At 39.2% G+C, this 17,951-nt stretch overlaps 1 protein-coding gene across 7 annotated transcripts in view; it reads right to left on the bottom strand.

Moving 5' to 3' along the window:
* Positions 1-16,761, bottom strand: part of MAPK9 (mitogen-activated protein kinase 9) — a 31,152-nt gene extending 14,391 nt beyond the window's left edge. For 2 of the 7 annotated variants that reach the window (XM_049829245.1, XM_049829249.1), the window contains exons 1-7: positions 16,622-16,761; positions 11,882-12,056; positions 6,916-7,045; positions 5,683-5,741; positions 4,535-4,673; positions 2,625-2,790; positions 1,243-1,314 (exon numbers count right to left, since the gene is read on the bottom strand). In XM_049829245.1, coding sequence (XP_049685202.1) covers positions 1,243-1,314; positions 2,625-2,790; positions 4,535-4,673; positions 5,683-5,741; positions 6,916-7,045; positions 11,882-12,003 — 688 coding nt within the window. In that variant the 5' untranslated portion in view covers positions 12,004-12,056; positions 16,622-16,761. Of the gene's footprint in view, positions 1-1,242; positions 1,315-2,624; positions 2,791-4,534; positions 4,674-5,682; positions 5,742-6,915; positions 7,046-11,230; positions 11,467-11,881; positions 12,057-13,363; positions 13,441-15,211; positions 15,327-16,621 lie in introns of those variants that run through there. The other 5 variants (XM_049829247.1, XM_049829246.1, XM_049829248.1 and 2 more) reach the window with 5 other exon arrangements.
* Positions 16,762-17,951: the final 1,190 nt, after the last annotated feature.

Raw genomic sequence — 17,951 nt, 5'->3', positions numbered from 1 at the left:
TAACAATTAATCATTTGTACTACTAAATAATGCATGATCAACTGCTGAAGATTAGTGTCATGAAATTTAGCATTAAAATTGAAAGTCCTCCTCTATAAGATACCTAGGCAAAAATATACTTTCTTCAAAATTTTGGACCACTAGTAGCTATAGCTTATAACCTATAGCCATAACTGGCAATCATGGTTTAATTACATCATCTGGATTCTATTTATTTACTGATCAATTTTGAATGTCTAGCCCTACAACACTACTACTTTGTAAGATATTATTTATAAAGGATGAAACTGGTTTTCCTCCAATTTTTATAACTGGAACTTGGTAATGAGCCAAATGTTTTAAATTTTGTTTCTAGGAAAATATTTTGAAATACATCAAAATCTTCAAAGAAAATTTACTTTATTAAATGATCACTTCTGTTCACTTAATACAGTGTAAAGACTTGTTTGTGATCCAGTGATGTATTATTGAGACTTCCAATCTCTTAAGGCATGAAAACATATATATGAGGGTTTTGTTTGGTTTTAATACAGTAGAATTTCTTACAATTACTATCATACAAGAAAGCAGAATTTTATGAAAACAAATCTGGGTCAAAAATATTGAAGAGAGAAATGAAGGAATAACAATCTTACAGAAAAAGTAAGCCCAAAATAAAATTTTCATAGAATGAAACAAACTCCAAAAAGAAAACGTTTTTCTTTTTATATTAAATAATAGTAATAAAAAAAAGATTTCTCATGCAGTGTGCTTGCAATTAGGACACTGTTGCCCAGCTAGTGCTAGTAAGAAAAAAAATCTGATTGAAACTCAAAAAATTGTACAATAAAAAAATGAGTCTACTGTTCAAACAAATAGCAAGCAAAATCCATGCATAGTAAAAAGTAACTTTGTAGGCTTTTGCTTGTAACACTTATCTACAAAGAACAAGATTAAGAAAATATACTTACTACTATTTATTTTTTAAACCTAACGGTATCCTTTTTTTAAGCCACAAAAGCTGAAGCTCTTAATATAAATTCTATGGATTCAACCAGTACAAATTACATTAAATATAGTCTACTATGAAAATAAAATCTAAAGCTCAACAATTTGGTTAATGACACTAACTTCAAGTCATACAGTAGATCTATTAAAACATATTATTGATAATATTGTTTATGCTTTTATACTTATACAGATCAAAATAATTGTGTTTCTGTTGGAAGTGGATAGGATTCAAGGATGACTAGGGAAGGATACGATCAGTGCCTTGGAATATCACACAACCTTTCACCAATTCTCCCATGATGCACCCAACTGACCAGATATCAACTGAAAGTAAAAATGAAATGGTCAAATTATGAAGTATCATGAACAAAAGTGAGGAAAACAAACAAAAACATCTAGCATCTACAATAAAACACAACAATGTGGAAAACCAAACTGCTAAAGTGAATTTTCAATCATATCAACACCAACTGACTGTTGCTAAATTTTGTTGTTAGCATTTTGTAAAATATAATCAGTGTTTACATTTCCGAAACAACCGTGAAGAAGGATACAATCTCTTCCTGGGAACAGGACTTTATGGAGGACCATTTCTGCCATAATGCACCCAACAGACCAGATATCCACTATCATATGTTAGGTGCAACAAGGACAAAAGATTAAAGAGGTTTTTTTAAATACCACAATTATTTATTTGTAAGCTCACGCTGTATTCCTACAGTCCTGCAGATAATTTCTTTTTTGTCCCAATCCAGAACAGCCTCTACTAAAGCTCTGATCCACATCAACACTTGCTGTATGACAAGCTGACTTGCACATTAAGGAAAGTGGTTTTTTCATTACCCGTGGCCTAGCAAGGTCCTGCAAGTCCCTTATTTTACACAGCCAAAGTTACATGTATACAGAAAGCATGGTATCCCCAAGCCCCTGTGATAAAGCAAAAAGACGTACTAGCGTAGGAGTCCAGAGGAGGCAGCGTATTACTCCACAGCTAGTAAAAATCAGCAGGTAAACCCCCCAATAATGCAAGTCAAGGACAATTTCCTTGCCAGCAATTTTGTTGGCTCAACATTCAACATAATATAACTGTGTTGTTTTTAATAATATAACACCCAGCCTCTTTGAGTGCTATGCAGATTGGAAGAGAATATAAGGCATGGTTTATGATAGGGATCTGAAACATATTTTAATAATCAGAGATGCAAAAGGGGACGGACTGTCAAAAGAAGATGCTTCAGAATAAAATCACATTGATAAAAGGGTTTATTGTTTATATATTGATGGTTGGTTTGGTTTTGTTTTTTTTTTAATATCATCCAGCATAAGCGTCTCAACAGTTTTTTGTAGAATAAAAAATGGCAACAAGACAACAGGACAACATAGGAAAAGATATAACAATAGCAGGGAGAGGGAACAATATATGTTAAATGGAGATAGGCACACAGAGCAGAAAACTATTATATTCTCCAAAATTATTACAGTGTAATTTTTGTCATTTCCAATACATGATTAACATACTTTAACAACAGACATGGCAGGGGGAAACCAGACTTCCCTCCCCCTTTTAAAGCTGTTAGGTTCTGAGACAGACACACTTTTGACAAAAGATTTAAAGTGTTACTTCAGCAACTTACCATTCTCTTTATATCCCATTCCAAGGATAACCTCTGGTGCTCTGTAATACCGTGTTACTACATATGGAGTCATCATAAAGTTAGTACATGCTGTTCTTGCCAGTCCAAAATCAAGGATTTTGAGCGTACAATCTGATTTTACTACTATGTTGCTGGGTTTCAAATCCTAACAAGAAATTACTTCAGTTAAGGAAGGATCAACATACAGAATAATACACACAAACCCATCCACAGTCAATATATGCCACCAGTTCACTTCATTAACAACTGCATATTCCTGCTCTGATATATCTGCTTATTTACAGACTAGAGACAAGTTAAATTCTGCACGACTAAGTACTTGAAAATATTCAGGGAAAATCACAATCAAAGTTGTCTGCAGAGTCTTATTTTACCCATTTGTGCACTGACGGTATGTATAGTCAGTTACATAATGGTCTGTATATATGCACAATGTGTACATATATCTGTTTCCTTTGACACATTAAGTGGACCTATTTTGGGCATTAATAGTTGCGTGGTAAAGGAAACTGCATTCTAAATACTGTTATTAGGACACAGATCCTAAAGAGATCATGAATTAGTCAAGCATCTGTAGGAAAAGGAGTATCCCAACACGAAAAGCATCAATAAGTGTATTTGTTTATGACAGATAAGCCACCTGCCATACAGTGATTAGCAAATTTCACAAAATTAGGAGGTAGTGAAAATGCAAAGTTTTTCTCAATCTAATCAAGAGTTTCCATTCCAGAAAGGTCATTTTGTTTTGGTCCCAACCTAATAATGCTCACCACTTTAGTCTTTCCATTCAAATAAACCTCACACCTCTGTTTAGCTACTCATAGGGTGGTTCCTGTCATTGCCTTTTGTCTTGTTCAACCAGTATCAGTTCTGCTGATCACTCCATTAGCACCTATGAGCTCAAATTTCTCAGCAAATACTGTCTCTCCCCTTTACGTCCAAATCAGAGTCAACATGTCAGGTGGAGTTCAGCTGGAGTTCCAGCCCTCCCCCCTTCAGTCCCTTACACACCTCACTCCATAATTTGAGGAAAGCCCAGTACCAAGACTACCGGGATACAGACTTAAGCTAATGATATATAACTTCCTGGCTAATACCACAGGATTTTAATGGTAGGTTTTCTTCAGCAAAGTAAGGAAGTAGATCTGTTGTAATTTATATAGCTTCTCAATTATGTTTATGGATTGAACATAACGAGAAAAAGCACATTCAAGTAGAACTGGATAGTTTTCAGCCACCAGGCTAAAAAGAAAGAAATTTAAAAGGCAAGTGTGTCCAGGAAGTAGGGGAAGAAAAGTAAAGGAAGAGAAAACAAGCAGAACTGTCAAACAGACTGGTAATGGACTAAAAAAAAAAAAAAAAAAAAAAAATTTAAAAAAAAACAAAACAGCAGCAGAACAACAGAAGCAGAGAGATATATGAAGCCTACACAGGATTTTGAAATAATGATCATTTACAAACTTTACTTTTCCAAATCATAGAATGGTTGAGGTCAGAAGGGACCTCTGGAGGTCATCTGATTCAACCCCCCTGCCCTAGCAGGGCCACCTACTGCCAGTTGCCCAGGACCATATCCAGATGGCATCTGAATATCTCCAAGGATAGAGATATTTAAGAGGTAAATATTAGATTTCAAAGAGTCGTCCTTTAGTAATTTGAAAGTTCCACAGATACTCATGTTTTATCTTTTAATCAGTTCAGCGTTAGTTAAATCCAGAGAGCTAACCTGATTTAAGACCTATTTACAATACAGTATTTATCTTTGAACTAGAAACAATCTTCGGGTTTAATAATATTCTTATGAATGAAATAACACGTTGCCTTCCCCCCTGCTTCCTAAGAACATCTGTGTTCACAAAGAGAATTGTTAATGATCTAATACTACCTACTCTGTGGATGATACCAGCTGAGTGGAGATGTTTGATACCACATAGCATTTGGTAAAGAAGATAAGACATTCTTTCATGATCCAATTCCATATGAATAACCTGGCACAAATTTGCATCCATCAGCTCCATAACCAAATATCTAAAGCATAAGAAAAAAAAAAGCATTAAGAAAACTCAAGTCTTACTTTTCATATCAGGTTTAAGCTTAGCATGAGAGATGTTTATTAAAAGTCAACTACTTTGCTAACATAAATGTCAAAAAGCTTATGATTAAAAAAATCATGCATGACCAGTGTCAAAATTATCTATTCAAATAGTCTTACTATTAAGTGTTCAACAGTCTGTCACGAGAGATTAGAATTCCACTGGTTTTATAAACAGTAATACAGAAGAATAATTCTGAGTTTATGCAGCATGAAAAAATAAGACTGACTGAAGTTGATGCAAATTGCAGACATTGCAATATATCAAAAAAATTATGCTTCTTATCACTTAATTTTAATTTGAAAAAATTACAAAAATTAACAAAAGCACAGTAAGAACTAAGGAATTATTCATTTTCAAGTTAAAATATCATCTGCTTACCCCCTTCAGACACACACACTCTCCCATTTACCCTAGAAGCCCATTCACAAACCACAACAGCATATTCACTGGAACCTATGAATACCCCACCAATTAAATCACCATGAATCCTTTCTAGACCTACTGCCATAGCTTGCATAAAAAAAGAAATATACTCAGTTCTTAACTGAGGCCAAAAATACTGTTGTGCTGATGTGACTGGTATGACCAAAAAAATGGTATCAGGTTATTCAGACCAAGTTATTATCCTGAGGTGACCCGTTTAGCTAAAGGACAATGCACACAAACCAGATGCATATGCAATCAGCAAAGTATGGCAGGCAGATGAAGAAAAGCTCTATAACCTTTTTTTATTTCTCCACTTCCACTTATGCATGTAGTGAAAGAACTTTCTTGGTCTTTCTTAAAGAAATCTAGAAATAAAGACTAATAATTAAAGGCTAAATTCAGCCTTTAGCTACCCTCTGCTTTCAAAGTGTGAAGTCTGTAGGACACTGGAAATACAGCTCCAGGGCTTAGGCCAGTATTTTTCAGGAAAATTAAAACAAAAATCTAGTACTTACACATCCTGAAATTCTTCTAGTGACTTCTGTGGTGTAAATACATTTAATAAACTAATTATCTATAAAATAAAAATAAACATTAGAAGAAACTTCTGCTTTAATTCACATAAAAATCCACTATGGCAGAAGTTACTATTCAAAATCAAATGCATGCTGTTACTATATACAATTTGAATGTTATTTGGCTTCCCTCAATTCACATGCGCTGAAAAACTGCCAATTCAGAAATAGTTCAAAACTGCAGCATGTATGCCAAAGGAACCAAGACAGAACAAAACCACTTTTTTCTTTTTAAAGTTATATGACACCTATCTCCCTCCCAGTGCCTGAAATATATCCCTTTTTCCCCCCATAAATAATAATATCTTATTTTAAATCACACATCTTGCAAGGAATTTTAACCAAGACCGTCCAACAACACATACACAGAGGTGCCCCTGCCATCCCATTAAACTTAGACTATGGTGTGCTATTTCTGGAAGAACTGCTAAAATCACTGTACTGCCATCCTTAATAACCACCTTGCTTTTATTCTGCTACTTCTGGACTTCACCAAAAACTTATTTAAAAATCAATCCTAAAAGGCTAATTGTCTCCAGGAAGTTTGAGACTTGAGCGCACAACTTCAATGATCAGTGAAGTTTCTAGTTCATGTTAGTATCAGAACATAACAGTCACACAAATCTTATATTCTTGTATTTGAACACTGAAGTATTGACACGAAGGCTTGTTATTTTATAAGGTTCAAAGACTTGAAAATATATGTGTATTGTCCATTGTATTTCACTTCTGTTTACCCATAAATTTAGACAGTGCTGCACCCTGCAAACCCCACCAGTTAAACACTTGCCTAAGCTCAGAAGTCTTAGCTACAGTGCAGTTACAAGAGCCAAACTCACAAACAAACCCACTGCCAAACAGGCTTTGCTGCAGTACAACTTAGAAGGACAAACACAATACAGCAAGGCCAGCTCTATAAAGCTGACACTGATGGTAAACCTATACCAACAACACATCAAAAGCCACCTCCCCTTGCCATTTCATACTGCAAACAGCTCACCCAATAACTTAACCATACATTGTGGAGAACTGCATTACCCACAAAAATTCTTTCCAGTCTTTCTCTCACTATTTTTTTATTACTTCGGTTACTAATAGCAAGTAAGAGAGCAAATCCTGAGCTTTTTTGACAACTTACAATAATGAGGGAGAGAAATATAAAGCCAAACTTACATTTTTGTGATTGACGCATTTTAAAAGAACAAGTTCTCTGTAAGCCCTTTTTGCGTGGGTTTGATTCTGAAAAGGACGACTCAGCTTCTTTACAGCAACATTTATTCCAAGGACTGTATCAAACGCAGCACTAGAAGTTTTCAAAGACAAACAACTTAAGTTGAAGTCTGTTTGAGGGAGAGGAGGGGGCAACAGGGAGACAGGAGAGAGGAAAGAAATCAAGTTTTGAGACAAAGCATATCCACTAAGCTGTTATATACTAACCTCATCCAATTTTCCTTTAGAAAACAAACCTTTAAAATCTACACATCCTTTAATAAATACAAAGAGGTTAAACAGAAGCCACTGACACTCATCAGAAGTCTTCTTGCTCTCCTTTCTGTCTTAAGACCAAATCTGCTGACTCAAGACTCACATTCAAAATTGCAAGATCTAAAAATATTTTAAGCTTATTTGATATCAAGATGCATTTCAGTTGCCTAATCTGTATATTTGGAGTATTTTTTTTGGACACTGTTGCTGACTGACAGTCATTTAGTAACTGCAATAGAAATTTCTCTTTGCTAAAGCAGAGTCACAACCATGTCTCCATGATCAATTCTGTAGGCATCAATGCTCTCCTGTATATGGATAGTTTACAATTAAAAACAATTGTAGTGCCTAGCAGAAAATTACATTCATCATCTGGTTTTGGGGGGGGGGGGGGGGGGGGGGGGTAAAAGATCCATAGAATTGAGAAACATGGAAAACTCAGATTGCAGGGAACAATATGAGAGTTTAGAAGTGAACATGGCCATTAATTTTATCTTGTTTTTCAGTTGTGCTTGTTCCCTCTGCAGTTTGAGGTCAAGGTGTAAACTTGCTTCGATAGCTGTAAGAATCTAAAGCTAAATTATCTGTACCTGCAAAACAAGACTAAAGTGGGAATATTCTTCATTATTAACACACAGACTATTTGGCAAAATATATGTGAAGTCATACCACAAATTACTCAAGAGCTCCAATGTTTAAATAGTTAGTTTTAAATAAGGATTCCCACATTACTCTATTTCCATTTAATGTTACTTTCATAGGGTAGGAAAGAATTTTCATTCACATGTATTTTCCAAGCATATTTAAGCTCTTTGTGAGCTCCTTCCCCACCTCATCAAGATATGTACAATACCAGACTTGAAAGGACACATTATAGTACTGTTACAAAAAGCACAGCTCTCCTGTGGTAACAGCAATACTCAAATTGTATGAGGTTTACCAGCATCAATTCACTGCTTTCCCTACTGGAAAAAGCAATATACCACCACAAAGCAGGGCTCACCCATGAGATGTTGTTTTCTTGGAGGCATGTCCCAAATTACACGTCCCAAATTTGAATGAATGTGCCACTTGCACTAAAGGCTTGCTAGCATTTATTTCAGCTTAGTTCTGTGAAATATGTAAGTCATTATTCAATGATACGATCACTCTCAGATTTAAAGCCTTTATGTCTGTGTAAAACAAAACACAAAATGGGAGGAAGGCAACTGGCCATTGACAACCGGAGAAATTATCTTCCTCCCAAATATGAAAGCACTGATGTTTCAGTATTCACTTCACCTAGAAGATGCTATATGTAAATTTAAAAGTTTTGCATACGTTAATGACTTTACACCTGGGAATTAGTATAAAAATCAATAACCAACAGGGTCTGCATGAACTAGCTGTTCAAGTCAATCACAGGTCAGCAGCAGACAAAGGAGCAATTTTAGGGGAAGTGTCCCTTTGTGATCTGACATATACCTGATATGTCAAGGCTCAGTCTGAGCACATATGAAGAACTCCACCTGAATATCTTATTTTGTTCATCTACATGGCAGTGACTGACATTGGAGCTCCCCGCCTCCAAAAAAAAAAAAAAGAAAAAAAAAGGCTGTCTGCTACCTACACAATTCAAGGGGAAGAATTAAAAGCAGACTGTTAGAAGAAAAAAAAAAATTGGTAAAAAAATTATGTGAGTGTGCATTTCTTTAATTTACCGGGGGGAGGGAGGGGAGAAGATAACTTCTATTACCACCAAGACCACACTTCTAAGTATCATGTAATTTTACATAAATGAACAAAAAAAAATCATGGATGTAAATAGTGTTAAATTTCTTTCCCCAGCCCTGCTCATTTGAATTCAAAAGAGACCTTTTCATCATGGCAACTGTTTCAGGCACAGATTTTAAAAAAGTGGATTTGCCAGAGTCTACCCAATTACCACCTTGGCTACTAACAGAATGTCTACAAATTGTTTCAGCGTTTGATATCATGGAAGAATCTCAATGTCTATCCCACTGTGTAACAGCAATTCCAATTTGATCATAGCGAGTTATAAGAGGGTCTTCACTGCACTTGTGACAGTTTTGCATCTTTTGCAAACATTTAATATTAAGAGTAGTGATGTCACATATATGATGAAATTAACAAAATATTATGATCTAAATTATAGTAGGAAATCACACTTCATTTCTGCAGACAAATGACTTTTGCTTTGAACTTCAATACACTACTCCTGTGGACTCTTGCTCGGCCAGTTCCACTTCCCTAACTCTTCCCCTACTGCCTAAACAGGAGTTTGCAAATAGTAACAAACTTATCCCAACTGTTTCTTCAACTGCAACTGTAAGTACAGTTATCAACACAGTCAAAGCTGTGCTATAAGATCATGCTTTTGCTGCACTGCAAAACAAAGAAATTTGCTGGGATAGAAAAGTCAGATTCACTAGAAAATTTAGGAAATCAAGGACAAGAAAGGAAAAACATGTCAGGAAGTCAAAGACAAAATTATTTCAAAAGAATAATTTTGTGTGATTATTCAGTGCTAAATAGATTATAAGAATGCAGATGTATTAATACTTATGAACAAACAAGTGCTATCATGTGTAGTCACGTATAAGTGTACTTTGTATATAAAATACAAAAGGTATATCCAATTCCTCTCCTAGCCTGTTTGCAGTGAGCTAGAAATACCCTCTACGTAACAACTAAGTTACTTTTTCATCTTCCTAGAGCTTTCATTTATCGGTTTTCCTAAGTATGTATTTTTAAAACCACTTATTTTCCTACATTTCAATATCAAAGAAAAAATAAGCAGAAGCAATACCAATGGAGTTTCCCATTACTATTTTGAGGAAAAAAAAAAGGCAGAATCCAGACCTCTCCTAGCTGAAACAACACATAGTGTTAAAAATTTCTCACCAAAAAAAAAAAAATCCCCACACAAAACTCCAGAAATACTTTTCCAAATTTTTATGTTAAACACTGGATAATTAAAAAAAAAAAGCATCACATCTGTGTGCCACACTAATGACTTGACAATTTTTCCAGCCAAACATGACAAGATAGCGCTCATCTTACACTGAGTTTTCTACATTTTACATCCTAGTATTTTCTATCTTTCCTTTGTGTACTACAAGGAATTTTAGGAGAAATTAAGATTTTGCACCTTCTTCGACTTGGACATAGTTTTCAGGTATTTCACATGTGGATGAAAATTTACACAACATTTCACTCTGTTGTTCCATAAATCAGGTATTCTCAAAACAAGTGAATAAATCAGATCATTCCTTCTTCCTCCCAAACATTGACCTTAATACTACCCTAACTTCATTTTGAAGCAGACACCTAGTTTAAGTCATATAGTTTAGAAATGCACTACTTCTAATGAGAGGAGGAACACTTAAAACCATGCTAAATTTCTGCATGCCATCTAGAACAAGCATAACTTCAAGAATATTTATATCCGGAAAATGTTAGCACTATATTAAAACTTAACCAAACACTAATAACCAAGATCTAGTATGCCTATCCACTCACCACTCAACCCACTAAAGAAGAATGAAATATGGTGTTCTCATTTTGCTTATTTTTCACCTACAAGCAGGGCAATAGGGCTATCTAAATAATTTAAAAATAAAGGCTTGTTCTCACAAAAACACACACTCTTCCTACATATATAACTTACTATGGTTATGAAAAGGCCAAAAAGACATGGGCAGGTGCTGTATAAGGAGTTGCTCACAATGCACAAGTCATCACACTTACTCTGCAGAATTTATAGATGAAGAGAAACTGCAGACTGGATTTAAAGCATGAACAGCCCACTATGCCTTGTGATTAAGTCTAATGTTAGAGAGCTCCTGAGCTTATCTGTTTGCTCCCCTGTGTATGGAATTAAAAGATGCATCAATAAACATTTCTGCTATTACCAAGCAAGTTTTGCCCAACAAAATACGGGCTGGCACTAAGTCGTGTAGAATGGATTGCTGCAGTCTAAGAAACATTTGAAAGTGTTTACCTTTAGCTGGCCCAGAGGTGTGGTGCCATACAAGAGACTAAGGTTCAGGATCAGACTAACGACTCTCACGTCCTGGGCCAGTGGAGGCTGGACACATAGCTGAGGTGACACACCAAGGAAGAGCCGGCCAGCCCAACCCCTCACACAGCATCCCTTTCTGGTTAATCCATGGAGTGACAATGACACTGATTTGCCTCATCCTGCCAGTTAATGGCAAGGCACTGCATTGATGGCTCCTAGAAATGGACAGGAGTGATCGGGAATAAAAGGGGGGGAAGAAAGGGGGCCATGATGAAGAAACGAGTAAAACCCAGAATCGCTCACCATCGCATTGTCATACCTTACACTGCAATATCATAACTACATGGGGAATGTGAGAACTAGAAACAGAAATAAAGTTGTTAATAAGAAGGAAATTTGTGGAGCGTTTTAATTTATGCAGTTATGCAAATATTAATTTTCCACTAAAAACAACAAAAAAGGTTTGCACACGAACTATAGCAAGCGGGTGTTTTAGAACTTTAGTCCATAAACCTGTAGCAAAAGACAGAAATTATCATCAGTATTTTACATTCTGGCACCTCTATCATGAATACAATCAAATTTTGTTTTATATTTGTAGCTTTTTATATTTAAATATTTATTACTCACCAAACAATGCCCTGTGCCCCTGATCCTATGGGCTTCAATTGCTGGTAACGTTTTAGTACAGTGAATGTTGAATCTGCAACTTGAACACTGTAAAATTGACTATCACATTTACTGTCACTCATGGTGTAGTGTCATGTAGTTTTCTCTCTCAAGGACCCGGTAAAGTTTTCAAGATCTTAAAGAAAAAGAAAGAAAACAAATGTTCAATCTCTCACTAATTTCAGGCAGACAAGATGGAAAATGTATTATACATATTTTAATACATATGAATTTTTCAATAGCACACCATTAAATAAGCATTCTTTCAACTTCATTTTATTACCACTGTTAATGAAAAATACTGGCAGACAGCAAATAATTATAGCCTTCACAGCTTTAAGTAAATGCATGTTTCTATTCCAATCCCTAAACCAAAAAGCAGCTAAGTAAACAACTGTAAAAACCAAACAAAACGACCCAAATCCAATAACTCTCTACTCCTTGAAGGCTACTCCCCAACTTAGAATTACTGCTATGTGCTATTAATTTCTGTATTACAAAAAAAAACCAAAACAAAAACAAAAAAACCCCAACCATATATGATGTCTTTCAAACACTGATAACACAGGTAAAAGCAACAGCAGAAACCCATGGAGTTCACAGACATAGAAGAAAACACGGGTTTAATACAAGACTTGATTACAACTGCAAAACAGCTTTGAAATAAAACAACTGCCCCCAAAACCCCATGGCTGCTGCAGTTTATCCAACATCCTTTTCAACCTAGTTCAGTAGGAAATTTCAAGCAGAGCTCTGCCTCCTCACCTCTGCCAGGCAACCCTTCCCTGATCCATACCTATCACAACCCATTCTCCCTCCCATTTTAAACACACCATATCATCCTGTGCTATCAGTTAGTGTACTTGTAGTCCTAAAGAATTAGTTTTGTGCTACAGTTTCAAGGAGACTTTCATGCCATAATAGAGAATAAGTTATATCCATCTGTCAAGAATGAATTAGAGGTAGGTAGTTACATTGAAGAGCAAGATAATGGACTAAATCTCTTTAGCTCTGAAGTGCTACAGTAACGAGAGTACAGACCTCCAGTTTTCCTGGGCCTCAACCCCTCTTCCAAACGCTGCAAGAAAATTACCTCAGTAACTACTGAAGAGGTCTCTACCATTCTCCCATTTTTAATTTTACATTCACTATGACAGATAGCATCATTACAGCCGAGAGCAAATTGCACAGTCAAGTGTTCCTTGAAACAGGAAATGAAAGCAGATCACCTTCCCCTGGAGCTGCTGTCCTAACCACTGGCCTGTACAATGTCTGTTTTAGCTGAAGAAAGAGCAACTAGTCTCTCTCTCTCTTTGCTGGCCTACAGAATATTTGTGAGCCAATGCAAAACAGAAAAGCCTCAAGAGCAACCCAGAAGCCCATCCTAGAAGGGCATGCAGCCACACAAATGGCTTTCGGTTGCTTCAAGAATTAGACTCGGACCTCTCTCTTCCTGGGTGCACGTACAAGGGAGGAGCATCTTTTCCATGGATGAAGCCAGCAGATGGACTCCAAGAAATCTGCAAGTAAAACAGGCAGAAGACCTATAAACTCAGTCTTTATTAGGATTTGATCTGACCTGGTAACGGTTAGTCTTAAGGGATTCTCAAGAAACGTCTAGAGTCCCTTTTACCTTCTAGTTACTCAAAATCTAAGCAGCATTTTAAGAAGCAGACACTCGAACTGGTCATCTCTGGCAGCAATTTAGACAGCAACTTTACTTGGTATTTCCTTTTAGAAGCTTAAGGAAAAAAGCACAGGAGAAACGATCAGCAAAGGGAAAATGTGAGCTACCAACTTTCTGCCTCTGCCACAGCAGTAGGGGGGAGGAAGAGAATTACATCTCATACACAATATTGTTAGGGGCAGTCAGATGCAGTTCCACTATCGTGAGACCAAAGTGCTGCCTTTAGAGGTGCTCTCAACCTTTCCTACTACACCCCAGTAAAAACCCCACTCTTCTTTACAACCCTTTTTACTACTCCAAAGCTGTGGACTCTAAGGTACCAAATTTTCTGATTAACAGTCCCTGAGAGCAGCCATGGTATTTTCAGTGAATCTTCATACATTGTAAGAAAGGTACGGCTGGAAGGTCAAGATCCTACCTCTGAAAAGGACTTACAGAACAAAACCAAAAAAACATACATTCTGCATAAGCTGGGTATCAAGTTAAAGACCTGTTAGTTACACAAGAACTCTGCTGTACCTCTTCATGGGTTAACAAAACACTTTTCTATAACAAACATAAAGATGTAGGGGAAAAGGAAGTTACCCCGACCCAAAGAAACCCTTCCTTTAAGGAACCCTGTCTGCACAAAGCCATCGTTTAAAAATCATTTAGAGATCAGGGTAAGCTCTTTAGACAAGACCCAAAGAGGGAATTAGGCATCACAGCACACAAGTTTTATGTATTCTGACATGCTTTACAATTCACCATGCTAAGTACCTGGCCTCTCCAAACGCTGAGCCCTAAGTTTTTACTTGGGCTGCAAGCTGCTTGGATCCATCAGGTCATACATTATTTCAGACATACGCATTAATGTAAAATTAGGTGCCTAGGGATTGTCACTGTTCACACAACTTCAGACAGACAATCTGGGGGGCAAGATCCCTCAAAAAAACCCAAACACCCCAGATATCCCATTGCTCAAGGGAAAAGTATGTCTTGCAAGTAAATTTCTTAATCCCGAGCTGTTACACTCCTACCTGAAATAATTTCATTCATCACTCCAGCTAACATACTCCACATTTCTCCTATACAAGAATTTTTTGGAAGCAGGCATTATTTACATTTCTGAAATATAAGTTTTAATTTATGGCTTCCTAGCTGCAGCTGCACCAAACATGACCAGCAGCAACTGTAAAAGTCACAGGATGGTCTTCTACTTCATACAAACATACTTCTACTTATTTATGACAGCACATTACTGAATCACAGTGTTTCAAGACATTTTTCTATTTTAGAGCATGCACAAGATGCATACAGATTGAGTGCTGTTTGGGGGTTTTTTTTTTAATATAACTCGCCCGTACAATCGGGAAAATTTAAGAATCACAATGCTGACTGAGCACATCACATGCAGGAAACTTACAGGAGTGGTTTTCAGCCTGTTGTTCATGAAAGGTAACTAGAAAAATAACAAACACACTAAACCTACCATCAGTAGGCTTATGCGTTATGTTATACGGAATTCCACTACAAAATTTTTAGAAGCTGAAAGCAACTGCACTATAGCATACATCCTGTATTAGACAGTCACTTCCCTAAAAGGCATTTTAAAAAAATGGCACCTTATTATTAACCAGATCTGTCCTCTGGATATCTTCAAGTCAAAAGCTTCTGAAATAAACAGGTTGTAGCAGTTGCGAACACATTCCCGGGGTTGTTTTGGTTACAGAGTTGTTACTGACAATAAAGCATAAGAACATCAGGAAACTTAGCTTGATTTTTAAGCCTCAAACTAAAATTCTACTGTGGATGGAATGAAGACAATTAGTATATAAACATATTTATGAAAAGGTATGGAAATTCTCTGCAGAAAATCTCCCCTCATTCTCTTATTCACCCTTGCAAATGCACTTCAAATACAGGTGTGCCCTTTTAAGGACTATTATCCAATACTGTTGGTTTGTTGTGTGTTTTTTTTTTTTTTTAAATCTTTGCAGCAATATATATATCAACAAGTATGAGTCCAACTACAAAATCACAGCGAGTTACCTTCTACCCCTCTACTTGAACAGAGTGTTTCGAAAGGCAAGCGTAGCAAAGCAGTAGCTGGGTGATGTCAATCGGTTACACCAGAGTTCTGAGGTACTCCGCATCTGTTTAGCTCTTTGAGAAGTCGACTTTTTTGTTTTTAAGCAACCCAAGCTATTACTGACCAAAGCTTTTAGCAACTACCTGTTACAGTATCGCCCAGCTGTTAAACACACACTGCAGACAAACACTGGATGTTAGTTATCTCAGCGCCCCTGCTAGGGCAAGTTGGCAGAAAAGAGGGAAAAAAGTTTAAACGTGCATCTGCTGTAACCAATTACGCTGTTGTAAAATTACGTAACAGCCACGTAACCCAGCAAGAGCGCTTCTTGCATCTCTTCTAAAACTTCTGCTGGAGGAATCGCTTCGGCTCCAGAGAAAGCCCGGGTTCGCTCTCACTGCGCGGAGGGGGCCGCGCAGGACGGGCCTTTCCCTCGGGTGGGCCGCGCTCCCTCGGACCCCCTCAGAACCGGGGCGGGGGGTCCAGGGGACGCCGAGCGCCGGCCCGGCCGCACACCGCGGCCCCGGGGGCGATCCCCCCCCCACCATCCCCCGGGGCCGGGCACGACTCAAAAGGGGGAACGGCGGCGGGGAAGGCAGCGCCCTCCGCAGCGCAGCGGGCCGGGGCCGGTGGCGGCACTGCGGCACCGGGAAGGGCGGGGGGCTCGGCCAGGGCAGCCCCGCAGCAGAGGCGCGGAGGAGGAAGGGGCCCCCCGACCTTGCCGCCTCGCTCTTCCCCCCCCCCCCCCCCCCCCCCCGGTTTCCCTCCCGCTCGGCCGAGCCCGGGGCGGCGGCAGGCGGGGAACCCCGGCTCTGCCCGCGCCTCGGCGGGCGGGGCCCGCGGGACACACCGGGGACTCCGGTCGCCACAGGGCCGGCCCCGCGGCCGGGAGTTCGTCCGGCTCCGGCGCCCAGCAAGGCCCCCTCAGGGCGGCCTCCCTCACCGTCTCCTCCCTCGGTCGGGCTTCGGCGGGACGGGACGGGGCGCGGCGCTCGCGGGCCACGGCCGCCGCCACCGCCGCCTCCTCCTCCTCCCTCCGGCGCGCAGAGCTGCCCCAGCCACAATGGCCTCCCGGTGCTCCACACAGGCCGCGCCAGGCCTGAGCCCGCTGACGGACAGCCGCTCAAACCCAATCGTAGCCCTGCTGCCGGCGAAGCTCAACCAATCGAGCTCCGGAGGCGGAACCTACCGGCCGCTATATAAGGGAGGGCGGTGGAGGACTGCAGTGGAGATAGGGTCGGTCAGGCCAATCTGGGCGCTGACCCCGCCCCCTGGCGTGACGTCACCACCGCACGTCAACCCGCCAGCACGTTTATGATGTCACCTCATCAGCGGTGCCTCGTCACGAGTCGCTGGGGCAGCCGCCCCGCTCCAGAGAAGTGCTCCGTGAGGTGAACGCCTCCCGGCGCCACGGTCGCCTCACGTCCGTGCTTGGGGATGACGACAGAGTGCAGGGCCAGGCAGCTGCCAGCCCTGACCCGTGGGCTCTGCCATGGCCCCCAGCGCCGGGACGCGGCTTTCCCAGGGCGGAGGGGGCGGAAGGAAGGGATTTACTCCCTCCCTGGGTAGCCCAGCTCTTGGCGACCCCACTCAAAAAGCAGAAGCCTTCTGCACCTGCCTGGATGTTAGGACTGCTTGGTTTTTAAAGCAGGCGCTGACTAATAACTCTGTAATTTTCCACCTCTCCTAGGAGCTTTCTCTGCCGTGATTTCTATTCTCGTAGATGATTTTAGAAAAACACACTATTTTTTTTAATAAATCCATTTAATGTATCATACAGACTAGATTACATCAGTTTCCTTCAATAGCTCCGCTTTTTAATATGAAGAGCATAGTCGTTCTAGACAGACAGTAAACGGGGCCTTTGAATCCCGTACCAAAACACGTTGGATACCGAGTTACATACTCTTGGCATCTAGGTCAAGTTATCACTATGCTTTTTGTTATGATTTGGGTTCTTTTACGCGGTTGTAAGAAGTACTAGAGCAGCTTCCAGTAAGCAGCTCTTATTACAACAAGCTAGTGTAACACTTTCAAGCTATTAAACTACATAAGCATTCAAACATCTCCATTTAGAAGCAAGCCTGCAGGGGAATATCATAAAGAAAGCTTTACTAGTCAAGGATTTAGTTAATAAAATGTAGAAATGAAATATTATGATTTCTGACCGTTCCAAAATAACAAATGAACAGAGAACTTCATGTGTGTATCTACCTTATTTATTTGAGGTTTATAGATGCTTCCTACTGCTAGTTAGTTCACAGCTAGCAAAG

The sequence above is a fragment of the Accipiter gentilis genome, chromosome 26 (assembly GCF_929443795.1).
Source record: "Accipiter gentilis chromosome 26, bAccGen1.1, whole genome shotgun sequence".
NCBI lineage: Eukaryota > Metazoa > Chordata > Aves > Accipitriformes > Accipitridae > Astur > Astur gentilis.
Note: the sequence above shows the minus strand (reverse complement) of the source record. Positions and strands in the feature narration are given on the sequence as shown.